This window comes from Aquila chrysaetos, chromosome 13, assembly GCF_900496995.4.
Source record: "Aquila chrysaetos chrysaetos chromosome 13, bAquChr1.4, whole genome shotgun sequence".
NCBI classification, from domain to species: Eukaryota; Metazoa; Chordata; class Aves; order Accipitriformes; family Accipitridae; genus Aquila; species Aquila chrysaetos.
Genome location: NC_044016.1, coordinates 21,024,327 through 21,044,105, shown reverse-complemented (window position 1 = coordinate 21,044,105; position 19,779 = coordinate 21,024,327). Strand labels below are relative to the sequence as shown.

At 47.1% G+C, this 19,779-nt stretch overlaps 1 protein-coding gene across 5 annotated transcripts in view; it reads right to left on the bottom strand.

Moving 5' to 3' along the window:
• MDGA1 (MAM domain containing glycosylphosphatidylinositol anchor 1) overlaps positions 1-19,779 on the bottom strand; it is a 152,509-nt gene that overhangs the window by 101,423 nt on the left and 31,307 nt on the right. For all 5 annotated transcript variants that reach the window (XM_030034531.1, XM_030034532.1, XM_030034533.1 and 2 more), the window contains exon 2: positions 1,243-1,382. In XM_030034531.1, the coding sequence (XP_029890391.1) occupies positions 1,243-1,382 (140 nt within the window). The remainder of the gene's footprint in view (positions 1-1,242; positions 1,383-19,779) is intronic.

The following is a 19,779-nucleotide window of genomic DNA, read 5'->3' as shown; positions in this document are numbered from 1 at the left end:
TACCCACTACCATCGTGTCTGCATCAGGCTCTGCTCCAGCAATCTCTCTGGCTACCCAGTCTCAAAATCCTGCAACCTGCCAGCACCTTCCCACACATACAACATCCTTAGGCAGGGCCAGCCCTACCTTCTTCCTCGTTTCTGACATACACAGTTATCATCTGCCTATCACTGTCACAAGCCCAGGTTGGTCATTTTTGCTGGCTTGGCTGAGATCATTTCCTTTTTATTGTTTCCAAGATATGCTTTGATGGATAAACCATTTCAAATCCTGCTGGCTGAGACTCTCTCCCTCTCCTTTGTCATAGTCTCTTAGCCAAGTAGCTCCTCACAAGCAAGTCCACAGAGCTGTTGATTGGTGTATACAGATGCATGGCTTCTCAGCACAAATATCTTTAGTGGGATTGGGGAAGGGGGCCAAAAAGGCACATGGCTCCCTTGAGTGTATTCTGGCACATGCAGCCTTGCAGTACGCACCAGCTGCCACCCCTACCATGCTCTGGTCCAGTATCTCTATAGGCACATCCACACTAACATTGAACCAGACTGCTTGAGTATCTGAAGGGTGGGGAGGTGGCTGCATGGGACTTGAGGCTATGCAACCCTCTAGGGACCCTGGGGAAGGACTGCAACAGTTAGCCAAGCTCAGCTCCATACCTGTCCACTGAACCGTGACTCACCACAGCATAGATATATCCAGTGCAGCAAGTCTGAATCTGCCTCTGGTCAGTGGCCATAAAGCAATGACCAGCGGGCTCTGCGCTGGGCTCAGTGAAGTGCACTACAAACAACTTCCCAAACTCCCCCAAGCAGGTTCCCCTTGTCTGTACATCCAGAGAAACCGAGAGACTGATGGACCATGAAGGACCAACTCCTATGGCCAGCACATGTGGGAAGCCTCCTCTAGCCTGCTCCTGTTTTGCAGTAAAAGGGTTAAAGATTTGAGGGTAGTTTGTATAATGGATTCAGTCTGGGCTTTCAGTTTTTTGGGGGACTTCACATACTGAACACCACTAGAAGGTCTGTGTAGGCTCCTGCAAAGCTTTGTGGACTGTTTTCCGTGAAAGTAAGGCTCGATGCTTCATAGCTTAACAAGCTAGTGCTTGCGCTAAAAGGCTTCCTTGCCTGACTCCAACACATAGGAGAAAGCTGGGCACCCCACTGCCCACAATTTTCCTTTACATGGAGACTACAAAGAAGTGCCATGGGGAGCATGGATGACAGGCAAGACTGAAAGCTTACCTGTGGCCGGGGGTGTCCTGTGACCAGACACTGCAGGACCAGCGTATCCCCCTCCCGAATTGTGTAAACACGTTCACTGATGTTGTCTTCCTTCACCACGCACGCCTGCCCAGCATGGATGATTTGGGCCTGAGCAGGAGCTGCAGAGAGGAAAGAAGAGGTAAAAAGGGAAAGAAGCAGCACCCCAGCCCCTTACGTCCACTCCCCAGGGTGGCAGCCCCCCCCCCGGCAGGGTGGAAGAGCTACCTCTTAAGCCACAGAGGGGAAGAGCCAGTGCTGGGTATGAGACACAAAGGTCTCAGGAGATATAAAATTGAACAATTTTCCCCATCTCCTGGACAGCTGGTATCAACTGCTATTTTAAAACCATTGGTCCTGTTGGGATGAGCAGCTCTAAGCACTGCAAAGCAGAATATGGAGCTTTTTGGGGGGGACCCTCCTGCATGGGCTGAGAACCAAGAATTCCCTGCTCTCATCTCTCCCAGAGAGGAGCACATGCGAGTGGTTAAAGCAGGGACCTGGTCAAATCACAACTGCTCTACGCCTGTCTAAACCAGGCCTGATTACTATGATTTACCTTGCAGGGGACTGGGATAACTACTGAGCAGAGTCAGAAAGGGCCTTGAAGCTCTGTACAGCTTTTAGCACATGTCCCTAGAACAGGCATAACAGACGCTGCAGGAGAAACAATTCTTTCCCAAATTACACAGCAACCTATCTCAGCCCTGAGCCAGAGCGAACAGCCTCTGTGGGACCAGGGGACCCATAATCTCCAGGGATCTCTCCAGCTAGGGCTCCAAGCAGAGCCCAGTTACTGTCAGTCCAGCCAGGAAAACAAGTGAAGACCAGTGCTGTGGAAAAATATGTGGAAAGGAAGTTCCCAGAACAGTTTAAAAACTTCATGCCCCCCAAACAGCAACTATGTCCCACTGTAACCCTGACCAACAGCAGAGAGAGACAAGCTCTAGGAGAACAGGTTTTTTTTAAAGAAAAAAGCCTCAGCTCCAGACTCCTGTGCAAACAGCCCTTGGGTCCCTACTCCAAAAGCATTTGTGTGATCACCAAAGTGGCTGAGATGTATTGAAGGTGACTGCGCAGCCCAATGGGACACCTGTGCTTGTTTGAGGGGAAAAATCCAGTCACACTTCAAGAAACAGAGAAACCCAGAAACGTGTCTAAGAATCGGTGCCTCAGTGAGAGTACCCCGGGATACTTCTCTGTCTTGCTACAATGCTTCCAGGTGACTCTAGAGTCACAGCTCCAGCTACCATTAGTGAAATACAATGCAAAGGAACAAATCACTGAGGAGATGATCAAAGGGTTTAAAGCAACAAGCCTTAGTGAGCCTTCTGAAACAAGCACAGATTTTGCACAACCTGTTAAAGCTGAACTGAGCACCTACTTCTTCCTCAAGGTTAGCTGAGCTTCGAAGACTACTTTTTTTTTTTCTTTTTTTCATTCTTTTGGCATGACCAAAATGCTCTAAACCCAATCACCTGGGCAAAGGAAGTACTCAGATTTATGCTGGTTTAATCCACCAGCAGCACAGACCTAGGGCAGGCTGGGCTTGGGCAGTGGAGGAGATCTGCCTTTGAGGTCAGCCTGTACAAACTGGTGTCGCCACAATGCACTGACCAAGCAGCAGTGACACAAGAGTGGACACAGGGCTAGTGGGCAGCAAGCTGCTCGGGCTCCACAACCTGCCATGGCCACCCAGCACCCAGGCAGCAGCACTGCACATGCAGCAAGCTACTCCTTTTTGCACCTCTTCTGTCTTTCCAGGGAGTTGGCACTTTGTTAAAATCATTATTAATGTCCAAACTGTTGACTAACAGAAGTAACGTGTATTTGAATAATATGATGGCAAAAACATGGACGAATCCCTCAGCCTCTCCTGTCCTCCCCCTCTGCAGTGCTCCCAACAATGTGCCTGCTATTGCTCGAGCATCATGGAACGATGAAACCAACTGCCAAAGCTTCACCAACTGAGCAGATGAGTGACCTTGCCCTGCCTGGTTGGCAGAAGAGTCTTGTTGAACCCAGGAGAAAGCAGAAACCTATCTATGTGCTTACACACATATGTGTATACAAACACACAGATATATACGGATATACATACAGATATGTAAATACATTAAGTAAAACAGTGACTTATCAGGAAAAGACATCATGAATGCTTGTCAAGCAAACAGTGGCAGAGGAGTCATTCAGAAGCCTATATAACCTTTGCCAATACACCTTAATCCAAATGACAGTCTCTTGTGCTGTTTCAGCCCTCAGATCAGTCCTCTGCAAGACCTGCCACCACACCTTTAACCTCACACGCACTGCAGAGCATTACTCACAGTGCCAAGACCCAGGCTGTGATGCCGAAGAATCCCTGCTCTGTGATCAAAAGAGAGACCCTGTCCCTTCCCATCCTGAACCATATTCCCCCCCATCTCCAACCTGTGCTGCCTGCATTTCAGTGGGGTCCTGGCACCCTGCAGCAGCAAAGCTCTCGTAACCTCTCTTCACAGTCTCTGGGCTGCATTTGCCAGCTGGTGGCTCTATTCTCCCTTTGCAAACGTGACCTTGCTGCAAAAACTAATTTCCAGCCACCCCATGGAGAATCAGAATATTTGTCTGCAGCTCTAGCTCCCAGTTCAGTGTTTCCTTAAGTCGCTCTGCTGTACCCCACATGGTATACAATGTAAGTCTTTCAACTTACACTCTTTTCCCTTTGGCCATCCCACTTCCATAATTTCATCTGTCTTGTGTAACCCTTTCTTGCCATCTGCCTAAAGATATTTCCACATGGGGAATTTCCACAGCAAAATCATTAGGTACAGTGGCACAGCATTAGACTGGTTTTGAGCAACTATTCTGGTGCCAAAATACCTTGTGGTAATTTGCTGGTGTCTCTCTGAGTTCGATAAAAATATTGTTTAAACTAATCCTTATTTGGCACTACTAAGCATTATATGGCACTAGTCTACAGCAAAACGACAGCCCTAGGGTTAAGCCCTGCACTGTAATTTTGTCCTCTTCTCCCAAATTCTCCCTGGATCCACTGAGCTGCAATGAAGCTTACAAGCAAGAGTGTACACATCCAGCTTTGTTCATAGGTGTCTTAACTTGCTTGTGTTACCATTACTAATACCTTGCAGCTATATCCATTGGAAAGGGACATCACTTTAATTGAACCCCCACTGCTTAAGCTGTAACATCTCTCTTGCAATCACAGCACCAGGTCCGCAGCAGAACAGCCACCATTTTTCCACGTCTTAAATCCCATATGAACCCAGATCTCTCAAAAGGGAGCTCAGAAAGCCTGGGGTTATCTTGGAAAGAAAAGCACTCAGGTAGATGGCACAGGAGTCTGGGAAACTCTGCCTTTGGTTACAACTTGACATTAGTGAAATGGGGGCTGAGCAACGAACCAACCCAGCTCTTATGGGATTGCATTAAATCACAAGATGAGGCTCGGGAAGGTCTCTGTACCAAGCTCAGCCTGCCACAGCACACAAAGGCTGGGAAAGTCACCTCATGCCGTATTACAGATGGGCAGAGAGATTGTGAGGATTAATTGCACTTTTAATGTGCTTGAACAGAAAGAATACATTATTGTTTGACATCATCCCAGGTCTCCTGGAGGATTTCAGCATGCAGACAGTTTGTGCATTGCCAGCACAACAGGATGGCAGGACCATGCCTGTCAGAGTGAACAGTTTCACAGAAGGCCCTTAGGAGGGAAACGAAAGGCCAGAGCACGAAGCCAGGTGCTGGAGATGAAGCATTAATCTCAGTCATTCTCAGCAGTGCTCCACGAAGAACAACCCTTGCACAGATACAACCTGCCCTGCGAAGTCCTGCTGGGGCAGAACCCCTCTCCTCAGACTGGCAAACCCTAAAGCAGAGGTCCAAGGAAGACATCTGATGACCTTTATGGGGGAAGAGCAGACAGGTTGCTCCCCACCCTTTTTCCCCCCCAACATTTTGAGGGACAGATGCATCATCACTTCCATTCCGCTTTCAGGTGAGAAAGCAACTTAGAGAAGGCTCCCAATACAAAGTCCTCCAGAGAAACTAGTCCAGCCAAATATTGAGTGCCAGATGCTTTACAAGGGAAAAAATTCAGACTCTGAACCTGCAGCACTAGGCCCTTCCTCAGGAAAGGGCTGGCTTGCAATGCATTTGGCCTCTGCACTGAGATTTCCTACTATGTTTTCACTTGATATATTTACACATTAAAACAAAAGGAAATTGGAGTGGATAAAATAACTTTATTCCCAGTGTAGTATACTGTACAATGTTATTACTACCATAATCTGCAAAGTTTATGAGACTCTTGGTGCTTAGAGATTGCTAATACCATTAAAATGCAGAAAAGGAGAGAGAAATGGTCTTTTGGAGAGGACTGAGTAATCCGTATTTGGTTCACAGGTCTAACCATTCATCTTTTTGAGCCTGAGATCCCATTGCTACAATGGCAATGATGAGAGCTCTTTCACAGGGAGGGTGGTGAGTGACAGATACTGCATTGAGACTCCCTCAGTCACAGTCAGCAACAGTAAGGGCAGGCTGCTCACCCCTTTTGCAGCACAGCATCAACTGCACTTTACTCCTGCCTTCTCAGCCAGCTAACACTAGCCATCACCATTAGACTCTGTCCCACCACCACCTTTGCCACCTGCACATGTCCTGCAGATGGCTTCAAGGATGAAGAACATTCATCTCCAAAGCTGCTGGCCCAATACTTGCAGCTACACACAGGGACACTGAATCCACCCACCTCTGCTACCACCCTCCTGCAGGGTGGCGAGAGAGAGAAGCTGCACCTGGACCTTTCCCTCTTCCTCAGGCTTAATCTACCACCCTGCTTTGCAAGGCAAGTGATGTCCTCCCATACATCTCAGTTACACGGGAGCAAGGGCGAGGGGGTGGGCATCGGCTGCTAATCTGCTGCTTAAACCCCTCAAGAACCTGCCTGTCTCCTTCCCTCACCCTTCCCGTCCTGAGCAAGTGGCATGTAAGGGTGTCCCATCTAGTATAGGAACTGGGAAGTGGGGGCGGGGAATCGCTGCTCGGGGACTAGCTGGGTGCCGGTCGGTGGGTGGTGAGCAATTGCACTGCGCATCATTTGTACATTCCAATCCTTTCATTATTGCTGTTGTCATTTTATTAGTGTCATCATTATCATTATCCGTTTCTTCTTTTCTGTTCTATTAAACTGTTCTTATCTCAACCCGTGGGTTTTGCTTCTTTTTCCCGATTTTCTCCCCCATCCCACTGGGTGGGGGGGGAGTGAGTGAGCGGCTGCGTGGTGCTTAGTTGCTGGCTGGGGTTAAACCACGACAAAGGGATGCGTCTTGAAGGGAGTTCCCAGAAAGGGGAAAAATACACGGTGTTTATGGAGCACATGGGGTTGAATAAGCATTTAATTAAGGAAATCCACATGCGGCATTCCTTGCTGAACAGCCACTCTCAGTAACTGCTTGTCCATGGGTGGAATTTTCCTGCAGCACTGTTAGTTACAGACCCTGCACGGCAAAGCGCCCAGGGAGCATCTCAGGCCTTGAAGTCACTGCTTTAATTAGCATTTTAACTTGTCTGTTCATGCAATGAACAACTCTGCTTGAAGAGCAGGGGCACACAAACATGAAGACCTTTAAGGAAGGGGTCATGTCCCCTTAGCAGAGCACAAACAGAAGCCAGCACCATAAGTAAAGGGAAGAGACATGGTAGCAACACTCAGCAGGAGAGAGGAAGGTCTAGTAGGATGGGAAGGGTCTGCAAGGGACAGCATCCTGGCAGTCAAACAAAACACCCTGCTCATGCCAGCTCTGGGAGGGGATGGCAGCAGCCTCAGTGTGTGCTCCACCACTATTCAGCTGGTCTCATTGATTGCTCCACTGTGGATGAAGACCACATGTTTTGCTGAAACTTTCAACAAAACAAATTAACCAGGCCAGCTCCAGCCCACAATGCAGGACATGATATCGATGGGCCATTTGAAAAGGAAAATTCAGTCCAGCTGCAGATAATTATGGCAATAATAATACACAATCAGTGTCCATTAACACTGTCAGCAGGGCTGTGGATCAATAGCGTATTAATGGCTGAAGAAAGACCGCCCGTACCTATCAGCAGTTAAGACCAGTACAACAGCAGAGGGAGAGGAGATAGTAGTGGGTGGGTGTAATTGAGCTCAGGCACTGGATGTCTTTGTGCAGCCTGCCCAGGGGAACCCCTGTCACCACCACTTTCTGAACACGTTCCCTGACTGCTTGCTTGGGGACCTCCTCCTCCTCCGCACCTCAGCCCCTCCAGCCTCTTCGCCCAGCACAACGGCAAAGGGTGCACAGCCCCTGCAGGGAACTTCCCCAGCTGAAGCTGCGTGGTACAGCTCAGCCTGATTAGGCTCCAACTTTTAACACAAGGCCAGGCTAGTCCCATAGCAGAGAGGGAGGCAATGCACAAACTCCCAGGGACCAGCTGAGGAGCAAAGCACATCCATTATCCCAGGTCTTCTCCCACTCCTGGGACTTCTCTCTTGCCCAGGCTCCTCCTGTTGACTCTTCCAACATGGTGTGCTGCCTGTGCAGCTCTGTGCTACCACAAGGCTGCCCTAAAGTAAAAGCCATCAGGAAGCCCTCCCTGCATGCTGATGCTAAGGGTTACAACCCCAAAGAAGACAGATCTCCACTGAGGCTCTTTTGCTCCCATGCATAAGTGTTCTCACTGCAGCCCAAACCACATATGCTCAAAAAAAAAAAAAAAAAAAAAAAAAAAAATCTGCTTACTGTACTCCTGGCCTAAATTTGCAGCAGGGAACATGTCATATTTCAGTATTTCAGCAGCAAAATGTCTCTGACTCCTTTGGTATTTGTACACTTATCATGACTAAAACACAAGCATCAATCCACCCACAAAAGAAACACAGCCACTTCCGAGATATGCAAAGCAACCATGTCTAACCCCACGTAACGCTCCATAGCACTCTTGAGCAAGAAGAGAAAAATATGATTTTCAATGGGATGTGCACAGAGAAATGACAGAGTTGTGGAAAGTAATCACAGAGCATGAAAACTTAGCTACTTAAAATAGCATGGGATTTTTTTTTTACTTGGAAGAGACCAAGACTACATCTTTACGTCTCTGGCTGATTGCATCTCCAGAAACAGAGTTTCCTTTTGCAAAGCTCAGTCAGATGATTTGCAGGGTCTTAAAATAACTTTTTGCTTAATCAGTGTCACTTCCTTGAAGCATCTCTATAATTTTGTTTCTTTTAGAAAAACGGCAGCAACAAAATCATGTGAGATGTCATGAATAGCAGGTACACCCCCCAGTGACTGCAACAGCTGCTCCCAAGACCTTCATTCAATTTAAAACTAAAGAGGTATTTTGTGCTTTAGTAAAGTATCAGAGTCACCAGATCATTACTGACCTCCCCTCCAATCCGCAACTCCGCTGCCTGCAGCAGCTCACTAGTTTTCCTAGGTGTTCCCAAAATTTGCTTACATAGGTCCACCTAACTGCAGGGTATCAAGCAGCAGAGCAAAATCGATTGGCAGCTTTTTTTGATAGGAATCAAGTGACAGATGTTACACACACAACATTACAGTGGCATACTCTGCATCACTGCCTAACTCATATGCCTGAGTGGAATTTGTACAGATGACTCAATGCCAGCAATATGAAGTAGGTTGTCTTAAAATCTTTAGGGGATCCAGATATGGTGGCAGTCAGAGCCCGCAGCTCAGAGATACTGTCCTGGAAGCTTCCAGCTTTGGTTAGGAAATGAAAAAAGCATGTCTGTCTCATAACAGCCATAAAAGAGACTTTATCATCTTTCCCAACCCACTTCCCACTGTGCCAGCTTCAGAGCCTGAGCTGTATCTGTAAATCTTGCTGCAAAACCCAATGAGCCACAGAGCCACACTCAGGCGAGGTGATCCTGCCAAGCTAAGTGCTCAAAGCATTGCACTTAAAATCCCATTGCTTGTGTGGTTGCTACTTAAAGCTCCTAAGCATTTTAGGGGAAAACACAAATGAGGCAAGCAGCTTGGGGGAGAACTCAGGCATCCTCTATTCTAGAGACCACTGACAGACTGACTTGTTTGTCAGTTGGTAGAATACCCCAAAATGAAACAGTCCCATCAGAGAAAAGAGGGCTACAAAGAGAGGAACTCAACCGCATATGGGCAGTACTGACTCTCACTTATCCTGCCCATGTGCTGCAGGAACAGTCCCCAGAGGACAGGCCAGCACCAGACTCCTTGGCAGGTGTGATCCCTTGCCTCCTTATGGAAACTTCCACCAGGTCTCCAGTCCCCTGAGTCAATCTCTAGCTGCTCCATGCATCCACCACCCTCTGAAGGGGAATGAACAGTTACAGGCATCCAGAAAGCCTGCTGACCCTCTGGCCTTTACAAGCCCTCGTGCTCTCAGCTTTCAGCATGCCCATCACCAGGAGCCTCCGAGCAGCCAGTTCGCAGGAGAGCCAAGGGTGGCTCAGTGGAGATGCAAGTCAGCTGTTCCTCATGCATCTCACGCTTCTGCTTTCCCTTTTTGCTCCTCTGTTGCAGCATGCAGGAGCCACTGAAGCTACAGATCCCCATTCAACCAGGAAAACTGCCTTTCACAGGCATGCTGCAGCTTGTCAGCACAGGTAGCAAAGCCCAACAGGTGACGTCCCCAGGATCTGCAGCTAATAACTTTTGCAGGCAAATGGGCTTTGCTCGAATGGTCCCAAGGGTTTTACCTCTCTCCTCTTTCCCCTGAATTCCAGATCAACTCATTCCCAAAGTCACCATTGGCGCTGCTTGTTCCACTTCCTTTCCCTTTTTATACTTTAAGCCACTTTGGTACAACAGTGACTCTTCAACAAAGAGGTCCGTGTGCACAGATCTATAAACCAGCGTACTTTGAAACTCAGCTGTTGTTTCATCGCTGGACCATTTAACATAGGAGATGAAAGGAGAACACAACATAGAAACTTCAGCTCTTCAAAGGAGAAAAAAAAAATGTCAATTTGCTAGTCATCTGTCAACTAGATTAGCAGCAAAGGTGCATGAACTCTCATCAATGAATAACTACAGGCTCCTTTTCATATCAAAAGGGGAAAAAAAAAAAATATCAGGCAACAACTATGGCTCCTGAACCATGAAAAATAAGGAAAGGCAGAGGAAGTGGTTTCAAACTGGGTTTCCTGGCTGGCAGGGTGCTCCAGACTTTGCTGGTGAGGACACCACTGAAGTCACACGTATGTGCTAAAACCCATCCCTGGTAACACAGGGAGAGAGACAGATTCAAGCTCCAAGTATACTAAAAACAATAGAGAAGAAAAATAACAAAACCCAAACCAGCATGCAATCAGAGTACAGTAACACAAGCTGGGTAGGAATAGAAGTACTTCCATGAAACTCCGGCTGGTGCTGTTCAAAATGCTAAATCCTGAGGCCCAAATTCTTCAATACCAAGGTGGAAACTGGGATCTGGTGAGCAGGAGAAAGGTTGGCAGAGAAGAGCTGTCGGAGGAGAGGACTTCTCTCTACATGGAGAACCAAAGCGGACGTTGTACGCTCAGGGCTGCTAACCCCAGAGGGTGGGTGCATGGCTGTGGGGTTAGCAAAGCAAGGCACTTGGAGCTTTGACTAGCCGGTGCCCCAGCTCTCCTGCAGACCTCCCTGTCCACGTGACCGAAGCAGCTCCACTGTTGTCAGACAAGCTCCTGCAGAGGCACAGAGCTCAGTGCAGACCATAAAGCCCATCTGAGAAGTTGGGTAAACACTCAGGCACTGAATCTATGCTAAATTCTCACCTGTCACGGCTCTGCTGCTTCCAGGGCCTCATCTAGCCGGCTCGGAGGGAGCTGGGGATGCAAGGGTAATCACACCATGATGGCAGTGCAAACATTCCCTCCATGCAGGAGAGGAAAGATTCAACAAATGGCCATGTTTACCTGCTGCTATACCCAAGCCTCCACAGAAAGCGAAAGGCTATTTCAGTTGTGAAACAGAGTGGAGGGGGGTGTGGGGGAAGTCACTGTAGGAGCCGGAGGGTGACAAGAGCCACAAGAAAAGACTGAAATAAAATTTTACTAAAAGCCTGTTTTGTTCTTGCCATAGTTAGAAAGAGCTAGAAATACAAATTCTACCCTTAATTCAAGTATCTAAAATCCAATTTTACTACTGAAAAGTGGCAGGCAGCAGGGACTCCTCTCTGTCCGAAGCTCTATGCACAGCGGTACCCATCCCACAGGCACCCTAGGTCCCTGCAGCAAAGTCACTTCCCAGGGGATGAAAGCACCGTGGCTGCACGAGATCAGTTCTTAGCCCCAAGCCACTTGGTAGGGGACAGGCAACCGTGGCACAAACCTCAGCACAACCACTCACTGGCAACCCTGGCAGAGATGCCAAGGACCCAGGGGACAGCAGAGACTTGGCACCCCTCTGTCAGGTGCTTATCTGCTCCCAGCAAGAGCAGGATTAGAGGCAGGGATGCTGCTGGTGATACAGCCCCTGGGCGGAAAGAAGCTTTTGTTCTCAAATAGGTTCCCATACAGTCCCTCAAAAAACACTGATGCTTTTATGCCCCAAGAAGTGCTGTTAGGTCGGGAAGTGCTGTTATTGTGTGCTGCCAGCTGGGGAAGATAAAGAAACGAAATGGCTTGTCCATCGTCAGGTGGGAAGCCTGAAGCGCATAGCCGGGGTTCAATCCATACCTAATTCCAGTCTAGTGCCTTACAATGCAAAGGCCAAACTTTAGCCTCCAAGACTGCCCAATACAGCACTAAAAATTCACAGTCACAGGGAATGGAGGAAGAAAACTTCTTGTGCAACACAGAAGGGTTTACTCAAGAAAAACTGTTTTCCTCTGGATTTTCTCCCATATCACTTTTTGCCAGCACAAGGAACTTGAGCATGAAAATTACTGCCAGCCAGGAAAATGACCTAGAAAGGGAAAAGCAAATACAACAGCTCAACTCCACCCCAAAGGAAGAGAGAGACCACTGAAAGGAAACGCCAGCAAAGCTAAGGCAACAGGGACTGCGTGACACCCCTGGAAATCAAGCCAAGTAATGTTTTATCTTGACAGCATCCTTTACAGCCCTGCAGTGCCTTTGGTGTGCAGAGTCCTAGTAAGTCCCCAGTTCTTTCCCTCTCGAGTACCAATAATTAATAACCACAACCTGGCAGACAAGCGAGCAATTCCCTCTGGTTCTGATAAGAGGAGCTGACATCTCTCTAACCCCAGCCACCTCCATTGTTTTATTCTCTTTGTTTATTGATCCTTTTATGCACATAATGCAAATTGACATTTAATAATTCAGCCGAGTTAATGGTGCTTAAGTATTAAAAGGCTTTTCTCTTTTAATTAGCTGTAGCAAAATAGGCAACAAAGGAGTGCTAGATAGATGCCATTTAAAATGCTCTCGTCCAAGTTCCTTGGCATTTTTCTAGGGACAGGAAAGAACAGTTCAAGGGAAATTTTGTACAAGTCTCCCACTCCCACTAGGAAGGTAACTAACCCAAAGAAGCATTTCCAGAGGCTTTGATTCATAGACCATATTCATCTCTCTCAGCTCTTTGTTTTCTCTCCCTTCTGCTCTTCTAATAAAGACAGAGGGGAAGGGAAGGAGGGACAGAGGGTAGAAGAAAAATCCTTCCCATAAGAAGTGCCATCATTGGTGGCCGGCACCCACATAACACAATGCAGACATGGATGCAGAAGCCTTCTGATACGTCATTGCAAGACCTGCAACCAGGTGAAAAAAGGAAAAAGTGCACACAGCTAATTGAAGAGTTACAAACAGCACAGAATTCTCGCAATTATTCCCTGGGGCAAGAATAACTAATCCAGGAAATTAATTTTAGATTATACTGAAGAAAAAAAAATCCAGATGTAGCAGGGTAAGGGCATTTATTTCTTTTCTGCCCATTATGCCAAGGGTTGAGAATGAGAGGGAAAATACACAATATCTTTAAACCTCAGTTTCATCTCAGCTGGAGCTGATGGCAGTAATACATCTTAGTCATAATGTTGCTGGTGCATGGCATCACTACTGCAAAGAGTTGGTATTATTTGGGGTGTTCTAAGCGTGCATGCCTCCTCTCTTAATTAGTGCTCATTTTAAGTCCTGGATTGGTTTGAGTTTGGGATAATGATCTCCCACCTGACCCAGAGCAGAACCATGTAGTCACAATAATTAGATATAGTAACTGTTAATAACTTAGTTTAATTACAACCTATTTTCTTCAAATTTAGCCTAGACATAAGATTTCAATGCATTCTAATTACATGCCACATTTGAAGAGCCTCTGCTATTACATTATTAATTCCAGACAAAGAAAGAGACTGACAAACACTAAATTCCTTACTGAGGATACTTAAAAAAAAATAATCTTAATTCAAGCCAATTAATAGATTGACTTGCAAATTCTCTGAAAATTCATTCTTCCAGTTAGGACTAAACATTGCCAATCTATAGAGGGTAAGCTGCATTTTTCACACATAGAGAGATCAAATTCCTGGTTTATGTGCAAAGTTGACTTCATCCCTAACAGCAGAGCTGCTAGTTGCATGTCCACGAAACGCTGAAGTCACTGCTCTGAAGCTGCCAGGCAGGACATCGTGGCAAAGGGTGTCCCCACGTGCAATGGCACCCAAGGACTTCAGGATCATGGGGGAGGGCTGAGCACCAGTCAGTCCTTCGGCCCAGAAGGGGTGTGCAACGCAGCCTTGTTCACAACCAGCATCCCTCCATGCACACAGGAGGGGGCAGTGGTGCACACACCAGAGTCAGCCCATTACGCTTTTGTGACTGATTTTAAGATGGGGAAATTCGGATGCAGGAACTGCTACGTTATCTCCCTTTGCACACAAATGCTAGAAGAGGGTCTTTCACGACCCTCTTAGACTCGGGGTACCCCCTGCCAGTTGCTTTGGCAGAACACGGGGAACCCCTAAGGCTCTGCACACAGGGAGCATTTTCTGTCACTCCCCATCTGCCGCATGCTTCTCATGCAGTGAAATATTCTTGACATCATAACAAACAGTTTGCATTGTTTCCCTTTAACAGATTATCGGTCTACTCCTCTCCAGCTGTGCAGCACATCTGGCCACACTGCCTTTCCTGGGCAGGCACTCCTCAGCCCAATATGCTGCTTAGTGTTGCTCAGGAGACTTAGGAGGTGATGGGGGAGTAAATACCCAGTGCACAAGTTGCACCTCCAGGAGTTTTCAGAGGCAGTAAAACACAAACATGCTTCCAGTCTCTTCAGTGCTGAGTTACCAGCTTTGGCCTTCTGTAGTCTGCCTTCCACCTGCAGCTATTCTCAGTCAGAGAGGGCCACTCTCTGGATTTAACATGTGATTAACTAACACAGTACTGCAAGGCTGTTCCCGCAAATGAGATGGGCTTTTGGCCACTACTACAAAGATCTCTCCTCAACCACAAGTGCCAGCTGTTGGTCGCAGGAGCATCCCCCAACCCCTGCAAAGTGAGAGTAGCTCTGGCATTGCTGCATGCTGGCTACATTGATGGAGTTCATTCTGAGAAACGGCTGCAGGCAGCTCAAACAATTAATCTGTTTGGGGGAAGAAGAGGACAAAAAGAGGAGGAAAGGAAAACGGACCAGTAAAGAGTTCTGAAAAAAAAAAATATCTGATTGCAACTGAAACACAGGCAAGGAGAAGCAAGGCAGGCTGATGCTGGCTTGCCTGTTCCCCGGTGAGAGACTGATAGCAATGAACTTGGGAGCAAAAGTTCCACAAAGCAAGGTTATGAATTTTATTACTCTGCATCTGTGCGGAATCAAAAGATAGTCTGAAACACCAGAGACTTGCAAAGGAAATTGGGGAAGCACTAATGCACATGGGACGGTGTTTAAAATAATTTCTCAGCTGGCTGACTGCACAGGGGGTAGGGACAGAGATTAATTCTCTACCCAAGACCATGCATTTGTGCAAACATTGTTGAGCAGCTTGTTCAACAGGGGATTCGGGGACTAACGCAGCCGTATCAAAGCAGCCAGGGTCTAGCTGACAGCCTCACAAAGGAAGCAAGATGATCTTTGACACTAAGGAAATAAAGCTGACAGGCACCAGCCTCAAAGCCTAAGCGTGTCTGAAGAGGAAAGCTCTTTAAAGACTTCTGTTCTCAAACTCTCTTCTGCAAGAGAAAAGGCTTTGGCCTACTTAGGCAAGGCCAAGGGCAGGCTAAGACCTCAGCATATTTTAAAATCACTTATCCTCAGCTCCATTTGATGTTCTCTTGACATTAGTAAGAAATTTCATTTTATTTAAAACACTCCTGGGCCTTTGGCTGTTTGTGGAATGACACAGAGTAGCCCATCCCACAGAGAACAGAACAGTCCCTTGGTTTGTGAAGGGGAGAGGAGGAAAGCAAACTCCCAAGGAGAGCAAAGTCTCAAACCCGCCTCCTTTCTTAAAGACCTCAACCAACCTGGCCTGTTACAGAACACCCTTGGACAAATTAACACAAAACTAGACAGTGGGCTTCCCATTTAAAAGCAAAAAGTGTTTGTAGAGGGAAAGAGGCACAGTTTCTGAAAACAGGCACTTGCTTGAACCACCATAGTGTGCAAACTTGAACTGCCATCCCCTAGATAAGCAAGTCCCTTGTGCTGCACATCAGGCAAGGAATTGGTTTACCTTCTAAAAGCTAGTTTTGCCCCCAGTTTCAGCCTGCTCCAATTTTGCACAAAGGGGAAAGACTCCAGATCCGGTTATGCCCCAGAGGAGCCTATCTCTGCAGCAGCCCACCACACTGATGGCTGACAGGGACTGCGGAACTATTTCCCAGTGTTTGTCCCACAAGACACGTCATCAATTACTGAGGCACCACCAGTTTGTTTCACTGAGATGGGCAGCACGTCTATCTTGGGGCATTTCAAAGCCCAATGTGACAAAAGATTGCTTCTGTTATAAATTACATTGGGGAAACAACCAAGAACCATTTGAGTCTTGCAGATCGCTGCCGCTAATCTTCATCTGGAGGGACACAAGTTGGCCTGGACAAGCTTATGAAATTGGCCGGGGAAAAAAGAAGTCATCATTCTCCTTACTCTAGCAATGGGTCCAACCAGGGCTGTTCCTCCTTCCACAGGCCAACAAGCATGTGTACTTCTGAACACCCAAAAATGAGCCACTCTGTCACATATTACAGTCACCACACCTTCAAACTTCTCTCCCTGTTTGATCATGTCCTAAAGTTCAGTTATCAGCCATGTGCTTTCCCTGTTGCTGCCTGCCAAGCAGAGGGGCAGGGAGCCAACTGAAGTAGCTGGGGAGCTACTCATTAAACACCAAAGGATTTCCCTTGCAGCAGCAGAAATATTCCAAACCAACAGCCACCATCGAGCACTGAGAGCAAATAGCTCTTCAGGATCCTGTTAACCCCAAAGTTTTTCAGCCAAACTACCCCAGCTCCACCCAGGAGACACGGCAACCTGTATTTTTGCTCAATGACATAGACCTAATGGTCTTCAGTTCACAGCCTTCACCCTCTAGCACTCTCACATATCACTGCTCAACTATGACACCAAGGAAGACACAGAGTGGGTGGGAAACCCAGAAACTGAGAATAATCTTCAATGAGCACTAGTCAGTAATTGACTTGATGTGTGACCTTGGGCAAGCAAGTTCTCCCCTTGGTGTATCTTTGTCGCCTCACGTGTCATTTGAATAATTGCACTACCGTGTCATGCAGGGTACTTTAAAGCTTATTGTTTATACAACTTTTTGAAGATGCAAAACACCATGTAAGTGCTAAGTATTACTGCAGTTATTACCTTCCTCACAGGGGGGTTATGAAGCTTTGTAATTAATGTTTTTAAAACAAACCTCTGTCACTGGATGACAGGTGCTAGAGAAGTGCAAAGGATTAATATCCTCAGCAATCTGATGTGGGTTTTACTGTTCTTTGCAACACTTAATAAAAAAATAATTAAAAACAAACCTAAGCTGATACTGATAGGAAGGATGAGGAAGCAGGGCCGGATGCATGTGGGGACAGACCGCTCTCCATTAATTAAGCCCAGTACCATCAGTCTCCCAGACAGTGCCAAGTATTTTCTTGCTCCTGGTGATAATCACGCATTAAACAAAGCTGATTTGGGGTAACCGGAACTCTTGAGCAACACAGAAAGACTCGCACTGCAGTCAGGAATACCAAACACAGCTGAAGCAGCACAGCTCTGAGCCCACAACCCTTTACACACCAACTGCTGCCTGGGGAACTGGATAGGCAGAGAGCAAACAGGTGCAGGTATGCTCAGGGACCCCACAAGCACCTAGAAGGGAACTGAAAAAAAGCTAGAAATCCACCCACGGGGCCCCACTCCCATACATCCCAAGTCCTGGTCTCCAGTCACTAGCCTGGAGGAGTAGAGAAATATCACTCCTTTGGCAGTGCAGGATTCAAGTCCCCTGGAGCACAGGCAGCTACAGTCCTATGTATCGAGAGCCACTAGCTCAGTGGCTCTGTAAAAATACATACCAACAGCTTAATACTCCTTCAGGATGAGAAGCGTGGTTGCTGAAATCTTTTGCAGTACAGCTACTTCCAAGAGCAACTAAGACGGAGAAGCCTTTGGAGAGTTTCTTGGAGAACAATTGCCACCAGAGAAGGAAAACTGCTGGCAACTGCTTCAGTTGCTTGAGTACCAGCTTTCTCCCCAGCACAGCAGATGCAGACACAGTACTCCCCTCCCAATACCCCTGTACATGCATTAAACAAAACAGCCCTCCAGATGCTCCATGTGACTGAGTTCCCACCACCCAGTGTCCTTGTACTGGGGAGTAGGGGCATGGACTATTCTGCCTTTACACACACAGGTTGCAACAGTAGCTCCCTGGCAGACTCCAACATCAACAGCATGTCCACGCCCTGTAGATTTTTTGTGCAACTGTTAATTAGGCTTCACTCTTATTTACTGCATTTGCCCACATGGTTTCTTCTGATGCAAATTCTCTTTGGTTAATGCCAAAGTGATAAAAGTGATTCTGGTTTTTCCCTGTGTACATGCATACAGATATACCAACACTTTCCATAGGCAAATGGACCAACAGCAAAACTCAGATGAGCTACAGAAAGAGCTCAAGGAGCCACATGTATTACAGACAGAAGAGTCCCATGGTACTTGCCAGGTTATCTGCAAGCCTTCCCTACAGCCTGCTCCACAGTGATGAGCCTGATCAAGGTTTAAAATGTCCCCAGAGAAGCATCTCCACAGCTGCTTTCATGTTTGCAACAAGGAACTTGTTCTGGCATTCAGCCCAAGTTATCCCCACAGACAGAGGTTTAAGACAGGGTGGAAAAACAGCACCCAAAGCACCTGTCTTGTAGCAGGCTTGCCATCTTTTTGTTTATCACTTGAAGGCATGTGGCAAGGGGATCTGAGCTCACATCAGGTATTACAGTAATAGGTGTGATTATCGACAATCTTGGTTGGGCCTGATACACCACCACAGCAAGGAAGACACACATCCTCTCTCTTTAGAGGGCTTCAAGTGATGTTGGGAAGCAGACTACACCACCACAAAAGAGACAACAGCCACTCGAGGAGTCCATGGGATGGGGTGGGAGCAGGAGAAGCTAAACAAACACCCTTCTTCACATAAGATGCTCCACTCAATACTCGCTTTTAAATCCTGAGAAACCACTTCCCCTCTACACTGACTCACTGGAGGCTCAAAAGGAATACAAAATGCCTGTGGCACTATGCAGCACTAACATCCCTTCTCTCTGCCCAGTGCAAAAGAACAAGCCAAACATCCCCTCACCATCTTCAGTTTTACAGGGGAGAAGTTGGAGGATGCTCTGCTAATCCTTGCTATACGTGACTGATAAGGGCAAAGGATTAGCATCACCAGCTGCTCTGCTAGAAAGTGCAACATGGAAAATTGGACGCATATATGCAGCATGGAGCCATTAGGAAGAACTGCCTCAAACACCTCCCCCTCCCCATATTGCAGTTTATAATTCCCCATGTCATGCCCACTGCACTCCGCTTCAACACAGCCTTCATCTCTTGTCTCCTCTGCAACCTGTTACTCCAAGTGCCATCTCCACCACTGAAACACAAGCAACACCCTTTTTGCATCTGCACTGCTGTAGAGTGTGTTACTCTCATCAAAACCAACCAAGGCAGCTGGTGCACACTGCAGAACAAGTAGAAAATTCAGCACCTTCTGCAGCTTGCCCTTAGCAGAGGGGAGATGCCAGACACCCCAGCTGTGAGAATTTGCTTTACCTCACATTTAGCTATCATTTATCATATCAAAAAGACTTTATAAGTACACAGGTGGGGGAAGGGGGCTGCTTCCGTAAGCAATAAAACGCAGCTTCCTCTGAGGTGGAACATAGCTGGTTAACAGGGCTTAGGAACATTATCTAATTGCTCAGGCTAGAAAGGGAAAAGCAATCTAAACTGATTTGAAGCTTCAGAGGGAATTAGGGAAGCAGAATGTGAAATGTGTTCATCTGATTCGTGTCAATATAAACAATGCTAGGGCCGCATAATAAAA